The sequence below is a fragment of the Solanum stenotomum genome, chromosome 1 (genome assembly GCF_019186545.1).
Source record: "Solanum stenotomum isolate F172 chromosome 1, ASM1918654v1, whole genome shotgun sequence".
NCBI lineage: Eukaryota > Viridiplantae > Streptophyta > Magnoliopsida > Solanales > Solanaceae > Solanum > Solanum stenotomum.
The window spans coordinates 32,471,924-32,481,161 of NC_064282.1; the positions used below are offsets into that span (position 1 = coordinate 32,471,924).

Below are 9,238 nucleotides of genomic sequence, written 5' to 3' on the forward strand. Positions count from 1 at the left end.
ACCCCACCGTGAGAAGTCATGTCTAGACGTAATTCTGTTACATTGAAAAATGCAAAAGTTCGAGAAATGCACACTAATCTTGAGGTCTTCAGATATAGTATTTCTTGATGGCATCTGAATTGATTGGCTTTGTGCTCACTCTGCCGTCCATTTCTGCTAAGATTACTGTTCCTCCAGAGAGTACTTTATGAACCATGTAGGGTCCTTGTCAATTTGGTGCAAATTTCCCTTTGGCTTCTCCTTGGTGAGGAAAGATCTTCTTCAATACTAATTTACCCGGTGTGAACTGTCAAGGTTTGACTTTCTTGTTGAATGTTTTGGTCATTCTGTTCTGATAGAGTTGTCCATGAAAAATCGCGTCAATCCTCTTTTCATCGATGAGCATCAATTGTTCATGCGTGTTACGTATCCATTCTGCATCGTCCAGACCAGCCTCTTGGATAATCCTTAAAGATAGTATTTCCACCTCGGTAGGTATTAGTGCCTCTGAACCATAAACCAATATACAAAGAGTTGCCCTATTTGACATTCTGATTATGGTGCGATAACCGAGAAAAGCATATGGTAGTTTCTCATGCCATTGCCTATGACTGTCCACTATTTTCCTTAAAATCTTCTTGATATTCTTATTTGCAGCCTCAACTGCCCCATTAATCTGTGGGCGGTAAATTATATATCTTCGATGAGCAATCTTGAACCTTTCACAAGTTTCCTTCATAAGATCGTTGTTGAGGTTGGCCGCATTATCTGTTATGATTGATTCTGGAATTCCAAACCGACAAACTATGTTGTTGCGAACAAAGTCTGCCACTACCTTCTTAGTCACTGCCTTATATGTTGAAGCTTCGACCCATTTTGTGAAATAATCGATAGCTACCAGAATGAAACGATGTCCATTTGATGCGGGAGGCTCTATAGGTCCGATAACATCCATGCCCCAAGCGGCAAATGGCTAGAGGGAACCCATCACAGTGAGTTCATTCGGTGGAACCCGTATAAAATCTCCATGCACTTGACATTGATGACACTTTTGCACATACCGGATGCTATCTCTCTCCATGGTCATCTAAAAATATCCAGCTCTTAAAATCTTTTTTGCCAAAGTGAACCCATTCATGTGAGGTCCATATGTTTCTGCATGTATTTCTTCCAAAAGCCTTGTCGCTTCTGCGGCGTCGACACACCTCAACAATCCTAAATCTAATTCTCCTATATAGGATTTCTCTGTTAAGGAAGAAATGATTGGCCATCATCCTCAAAGTCCATTTCTTCTTGCTTGTGGCATTTTCAGGATATTCTTGTGCTTCTATGAATCTTTTGATGTCATAGTACCAGGGTTTTCCATCCAGTTCCTCATCTACGTGAAAACAATATACATGTTGATCATATATCTCTATATCGATAGGGTCGATGTAATTCTTGTCTGGATGTTGAATCCATCGAGGACAATGTTGCCAAAACATCGGCAAACTCATTTTGAGCTCGAGTGACATGCTTGAACTCAATCCTTGTGAATCTCCTACTTAACTTTTTAATGCAATGCAGATAAGGCAAGATCTTGACATTCTTAGTTGTCCATTCTCCGTGCACCTGGTGAACCAATAAGTCGGAATTTCCTATCACCAAGAGTTCTTTAATGTTCATGTCGATGAACATCCAGAGTCTGAGAATACAAGCTTCATATTCTGCCATGTTATTGGTACAGTAGAACCTAATCTTAGCTGAGATTGGGTAATACTGACCTGTTTTCGAAATTAAGCCTGCTCTTATTCCAACTCCAATAGAGTTTGATGCTCCATCAATGAACATTTTTCATCCATCATACGACTCTGATATGTCTTCTCCTACAAACAAAACCTCTTCATCAGGGAAGTAGGTCGTGAGTGGCTTGTAATCCTGGTCCATCGAGTTTTCTGCGAGGTGATCAGTCAGAGCTTGTCCTTTGATGGCCTTCTATGTTACGTACACAATATCAAACTCACTCAACAAAATTTGCCACTTCGCCAGCTTACCCGTAGGCGTGGGTTTCTGAAAAATGTACTTGAGTGGATCCATTCTTGAGATTAAGTATGTGGTGTATGCAAACAGGTAATGCCTAAATTTTTGCGCGATCCAAGTTAAAGCGCAACATGTTCGTTCCAACAAGGTGTATCTTGCCTCGTATGGTGTGAACTTCTTGCTCAAATAGTAAATGGCTTGCTCTCTTCTTCCTGTCTCATCATATTACCCCAATACACATCCAAATGCATTATCCAAAATAGATAGATATATTAACAAAGGCTTTCCAGGCTCTGGTGGGACCAATATTGGTGGGTAGGACAAGTATTCTTTGATTCTATCGAAAGCCTTTTGGCATTCCTCTGTCCATTTCATGGCAGCATCATTCTTTAGTAATTTGAATATGGGTTCACAGATCACTGTGGATTGAGCTATGAACCGACTGATGTAATTCAGTCTTCCCAAGAAACTCATCACGTCTTTCCTGGTCTTGAGTGGAGGTAGCTCTTGGATTGCTTTTATCTTTGATGGATCCAACTCTATGCCTTTCATGCTAATGATGAATCCCAACAGTTTTCCCGCGGGTACTCCGAATGCACACTTTGCTAGATTCAATTCAAATTATACTTACGCAACCTCTTAAAGAACTTTCGCAAGTCATCCAAGTGGTCTGAACTTCTTTTGGATTTGATAACGACATCATCCACGTACACTTCAATTTCCTTGTGGATCATATCGTGGAAAAGGATAGTCATGGCCCTTATGTAGGTTGCACCGGCATTTTTGAGACCAAATGACATTACTCTGTAGCAATACACTCCCCATAGAGTGATAAACGTTGTCTTCTCTGCATCATCTTCATCCATCAGGATTTGGTGATATCCTGCAAAGCAATCGACAAATGATTGCAACTCATGTTTTTCACAATTATCGATGAGTATATGAATATTTGGAAGAGGGAAATCATCCTTAGGACTGGCCCTATTGAGATCTCGATAGTCCACGCATATTCTGATTTTTCCATCTTTTTTTGGCACAGGCACAATATTGGCTAACCATGAGGGGTAATTTGTAACCCTCACAACGTTCGCCTCAATTTGCTTAGTTACCCCCTCCTTGATCCGTAAATTCAAATCTAACTTGAATTTTCTTGTCTTTTGTTTAACAGGTAGACAAGTGGGATTAGTCAGTAATTTGTGCGAGACAATATCAATGCTTAATCATTGCATGTCAACATAAGAGCAAGCAAATACATCAACATACTGCTTAAGCAACTCAATTAACTCTTACTTTCTTTCTGCCTCCAAATGTATGTTGACTCGTGTCTCCTTCATGATTTCCTTATCTCCTAAGTTGACAACCTCTATTTCATCCATTTTGGATTTCTTGTGACTTTCAACCTACTCGATCTTGTGTGGTAGATTTTCAGGGATCATGCTTTTATCATACTCTTCGTGATCTTGTTCATCGGTGTCACCTTGCTCGGTGGATTCGTTACATGTCACAACCGTTGAACGAGTATTTTTATAAATATGAGTGCTGAAAAGTGCAAAAGGTAAGTAAAGATAAATAGATATTTAAAATAATGAGAATTTTTTTTAAAGAAAATAAAGACTTTTTATTTCAAAGAATTCTAGCTTTTTAGAAGAGGCAAACAACAAAAGATTAGGCATGAGTCAAGCCTCAATTTGATCATGCGAATTTTAAAAGTAAGATTACTTTTCCACACTACCAGGACTCTGGTTGAAACAGGGACGGGCTGATGGTCCAATTCTGCAAGATTTCTCCAGGTTTGGCATCACGAATGGTCAATTTGTTGAGATTTATCTCTTCCTCTTCTCCAACCATGACCACGAACAGATTGCCTATTCCTTCTACGATGTCATCAACACCAGCTTGATCTGGAATCAAAGCTTGTTCTGGTACAAAGATTGTATCACTTGACCCGCGACAGTTTCTTTTCGAGGTAGGCTCATATCCGAGCCCGTTGTTGCCTCTCTGATGCTTTAGCTGGATCGGCTCAACCATGTCATTGGACTTAGGTCCAAGTCCATTCTTAGGCTGATATCCATACTTCAACATCTCTGACGCAACCATTTTTGCTACACTTGACAATTTTGTATTACATGCCTCTATTTCCTCACCGACCTTTACAGCTTGCATAATTTCCAAAGTGTGAAAAGTGGGTCCGTCTAACTTGTCAGCGACTGGGATAGAATTAACAAATAGAATTAACAGAAAGGATGGGGTGATTGAGCTCTCCGTGGATGGTAATTTCTGTGCGACCCCGCTCAAACTTTACACATTGGTAAAGAGTGGAAGGAACCGCTCTTGCCATGTGAACCCATGGTCTTCCCAACAACAGGTTGTAGGTGGATGATACATCCATCACTTGAAATAGGATGGGGAATTCAGCCGGCCCCACCTGCAATGTGAGATAGATCTCTCTAATGACACTTCTTTGTGCTCCATCAAAAGCTCTAACTTTCACATGACTTTCCTTTATCTCTCCCATATTAACACTTAAATCCTTTAGAGTGGTCAAAGGACAGATGTTGCATCTAGAACCACCATCAATTAGAACTCGAGTCACAACCTTATCATAATATTTGACTGCAATGTGAAGAGCTTTGTTGTGCCCAGCCCCTTCTGCAAGCAACTCATCATCATGGAAAGACTAGAAAGCAATGGCCCGTGCCTTCACGGGCCCAATATTATTAAGTATTACTTTTTTTTTTTGTTAAGTTTGTTTTTATGTGAAATTGGAGAAAAGAAATTTGATGGATCTAAGGAGGTGTTCTTTATGTAAAATGTTAATTTTTCTATATTTGATCAATTAAAATCTTTGCAATATATTTTCTAGTTTTTTTTCCTTTTAAGATGAGGAAATGATTTCTATAATAGATGTATGAAAAAAAAAGTTACACACGATATTTTACATTGAAAATGTCTTCCTCAATTTTCAACCACACCTTATATTTACCCCATAATATGGAGCTCCCCTCATCTTCATCCCCTCCACCACACACATCCCTACCCTCTACCTTCACCTCTTATAATATTTGTCTAAATTATATAAAAATACTTTTAGGATAATATTTTTTGTTAACCTATCAAAAACAAGAATATAAGTAAGAAACATATTTATTTTCGTAGAAATCATTTCTAAAATAATATTTTTAATCTTAACAAACACATCATAAGTAATTATTAATCATATACTCATAATATTGCATACTAAAAGTTGAGTACGCTCTCGATCCATGAATAGATGATAATTGTCAAATAATAAATTATTATACTCATAGAAACATTATAAGAGTAGATACTTAAAGCGACATTTTATACACATATAGAGTATTACTATTTATATATTACCGAAAGATGATTCATTTTTTTCAATAGTCATCAATGTTCTTATTTTACTTTTTTTACCAAAAATATATTATGAAAATAATTTTATTAATTATATTTTAAAATTTTAAATTTCAAATAAAAATATTTTTGTTTACTATTTTTTTTCTAAATTTTTAGTACGTTATATAATTATTTAATAATAGAATAATATTAAAAACAAATGACAAATCTTTATTAATTTGTTATTAAACAAGTAAAAAGGAAAAATGACCAATCATAAAGTGAAAAGGAAGAAAGAGTATATGACATGTGTTTATAAATAAAATTTTATTATTTAACTATGATTAACTAATATACATATTACTTCAATAATTTATTTAATTATAATTTATCTCGACTCTCACTTTTAATAATCCTTCATCAAATTCAACTGAAAAATATATGAAGTTAATTAAAGTAGGGCAATTTACACACTTTAAAATATTATTTTGGGTATAAAACAAAATAATTATCTTTCACCAAATTAAAATGAAAATGGAAAATATATGGGTAAATTAGAGCACAATTGACAAGTGTTATGTCAATGTGTCAGTTTGGAAAGTTTAATGGCCCCACAATACTCAATGACATTTCACCTTAGGGCATCATTTGTAATTTAAGAGAAAAATGTGACTTCTTTTTAGAGTTATTGATAAGGTCTAAATAAATAAGCATGAGGGATAACCTTTTAAGCAACCAAATCTTGCAAAGTGTTTTAAAGATCATAATACCCTCAATTTTTTTTTTAAATGACTTAAAACTAACATGTTGAAACTCTCTCAAACTCTCTCTTCTAATATATATATATAAAAGTCTTGTTAGCTTCCACTATTCTTCCAATCGTTGAAGCTAAAGTTTCACTTGTAGTCTCTTTCGGAATGTTCACTCCGTCTAACACTTCCATCAAAGCATTCATATCAGCTGCTCTTCGACTGAATAGTCTTTAGGTTGCATCTTATTCCAAAATTATGCGGCTTCAGCATCGGTAACATTCTTCCTTGGATTCTGTTCTTTTTCAAGAGCTCTTTGATTTAGATCCTCTGGGGCATAACACCTCCCCGACCTGGTCATCCCTTGAGCTGCGGCAATATCGATCATCTTGCCCTTGGCGTCTGCTCGATAGTCCTATGGGACTACTTTGGTGTTATATTCAGGCTTTCTAGCAATTAGAGTGGTCACTACAACTCTTGTGGAGATATGTTTGGACAGTCAGAGGTTCCCTTAGTTGAACGGTGATAACAGGTTGCGCCGAAGATGTCATGGCTTCTGGTTCATCTATGTTTGGACAATCAGGGCCCCATCTAGAGTAACCATGTTGACTTCCCGATTCTCATGGTTTGGCAAGGGGTTATTGTTCACATTGGGAGGCGTTGGAGTGCATTTGATTACTCATCTTCTGATCAAAGACTCGATCTGATTTTTCAACCCATAACAATCTTCTGTGTCGTGTCCTTGGATTCCTGAGTGTAAGCGCATCACTTGTTTCCATCAAAATTACGAGGGATTGGATTAAGAAGTTTTCCTTCAACTGGTTGCAGCACTCTCGCTGTCCTCAACGTTTCAAACAATTGGGTGTAGGGTTCGGCAATCGGTGTGTAAGTGCGAGCATTTCTAGCTTCAAGATTTGGACTTGGTCTCGGTGCATATGCTGGTCTATTTTGGTGGATTGGTGCTTGGACAGGGACATATAGTCTTGGAGGATTTTGGTATGCTGGTGCTCGGGGTGGATTATAGTGTGGTTGGGTATTATATACTGGTATGGGACATATGAAGTATGCGCAACGATTTGGGGATTATTGGGGTATCGGTGGGACGGTCCTCCTTGTTGGTAAGTGACAGCTGAAACATCCTCCCTTTTCTTTTTGAAGCAAAATGAAACCCGATTGTATAGCCTAACTGCGGTTGGAGAAGCTAGTGGAACTCGACCGTGAGCGGGAGCGTGTTGAGTTTGTTCTGGTTAATCTGGCAAGTCGGCAGAAGGCAAGTCAGCCTTTGCGAAGTAGATAGGCGTCTTGAAAGTAGGGAAAGTGGTAGCCTACAGTTTAGCCAAGTCTCGTACTTAGTGTAATTTTTCCCTCAAAATCTCAAGTTTTTGCTCCATGCGAGCCATTTTCTCTTCATTTTGGATGTCCGTCATGCTTCGAAAACCTTCGGGGCTCTCAATAGGTATCATTATATTTGCAGCAGCGTTGAACTCGTCTTTATCAGTCATATTTCCTTTTGATCGAAAGTTGTATCGTGAGTCAGCCAGTTTGCAAGTCGACACAAATCAACGTACTTTTGGGGATAAATGATGAAAAAGAAAAGAAAACAAAGAAAAAGGAAACTATGTTAGTTTGGGAAGTATTGAAAGATGCAACAAATGTATAAGTGTAACTCATATATACGCCAATTTGGCGACATTCAAAATGTGCCCTAATGTAGAACCTCTTTTTGCCTGAGGTAGGCCTACGTTGCAATCAGTTTGATAATAAATTATCCATTAAAACACATTTTAGATTTGGAGCAAACATAACTTCATTGATTAAGGTAGTCTTGGATGTTACATTGAGGTAGGCAATCAGAAACCTAAGAAATGAAAGTGCGGGGGGCCATAAGGCATACAAGAGAGATATGCCACATGACACTTTGAAGAGCTTATCAAAAGAGTTCAAAGAAGAAAGACGAATCTACAACCAGGATGTAGCATCATCATCGTCATCGTCCCCATCATAATATGACCCTGGGTGATACTCTGGAGACTCATCGGGGCCGCGTTCGGGAGACATGTCTATCACCCCTCAATCTCTTAGGTCATAGATGTTAGAACCCGTTTCAGAAATCTCCATGTGGTATTCCTCCACCTCTTCTTCCGGGTCCTCTTCAGGGTCCTCCTCTGGGTCTTCTTTGGGATCATCTTCAGGGTCCTCTTTCGGGTCATCTTCAGGATCCTTTTCTGAGTCTTCTTCCTCTTCTTCTTCAACCACCTGGATTAAATAATCAATGGATCTGGGAACAATCTGATTATACATGGATGTGGTGAATCCCATGCGAGATGCACTGATTCTCGAATCCAATCAATCTGTTGGTTGTCTACAAACCCCCAGTGCCCTTGTACGCTTGGATGAGCTATATGATTCACAGTATTCCACCAAGCGTAATACTCTGGAGTACACCATTTTTCCTATCCTATTTCCAAATAGATCATGTATTCCCACTCGGCTTGCAGATTTCTTATCCGTTCTAGCGAGACTGAAGTGAAAGCATCTTCATGTGACCCCATGATTGACCATAGCGGAATGTCTTGGATGACTCCAAATTGTCGTATAACCCGAAGAGGTGCATATGGTTGAATGCCCCTCAGCCCAATTAACTCGATAAAGAAAAAATATCGGGTCCTCGCAAATGCCATTCTCCTTGTCCAAGAAAACTTCCATTGGATGGCATCTCCTGTAAGGTTGTTCAGGAATGTGCGCCACTCTTCCCTTCATGTCGGCGCGCCCATCCAATTTTGGAGACGATGATCTTCATGACTTTTGATCCTGTAACGGGCACCCATGTAGAAATCCATTTGTGGATCACGACGATAGAAATGTTCTCTTGCCCAAATTTGTAGCAGTATACTGCATTCCCCGAAGAAGTTGTGCCCCCTAATGCAGGCTGTCATCGAATGAAGAACTTCGACGAGGATTATGGGCACCAAAGAAAATCTTTGTGGATCGTTGAAGATGTTTATAACCATTGGCAATATGTTGATGTCGACAAAATTGGACCTTATCGGGAACACCATAACTCCCAAAAAAGCCATAACAAATACTTTTGGCCTCATATGTTCCCATGCTTCGCGAGTACATTCAAATTCACG

The 9,238-nt window shown here is 38.6% G+C and overlaps 1 protein-coding gene across 1 annotated transcript; it reads right to left on the reverse strand.

Moving 5' to 3' along the window:
- Positions 1-289: 289 nt before the first annotated feature.
- LOC125875056 (uncharacterized) lies at positions 290-1,809 on the reverse strand. Its single transcript, XM_049556163.1, has 2 exons — positions 1,591-1,809; positions 290-952 (listed from the first exon to the last, which is right to left on the reverse strand). Exons 1-2 carry the CDS (start codon positions 1,807-1,809, stop codon positions 290-292), a joined length of 882 nt encoding a protein of 293 aa, XP_049412120.1.
- Between the last annotated feature and the right edge of the window lie 7,429 nt (positions 1,810-9,238).

Bases quoted from the DNA above. Each gene is read 5' to 3' on its own strand.
- LOC125875056 (XM_049556163.1), bottom strand. From the start codon at position 1,809: ATGTTCATTGATGGAGCATCAAACTCTATTGGAGTTGGAATAAGAGCA. The intron at 953-1,590 runs GTGCACGGAGAA...GGTTCCCTCTAG, and splicing joins CCGACTTATTGGTTCACCAG to CCATTTGCCGCTTGGGGCAT.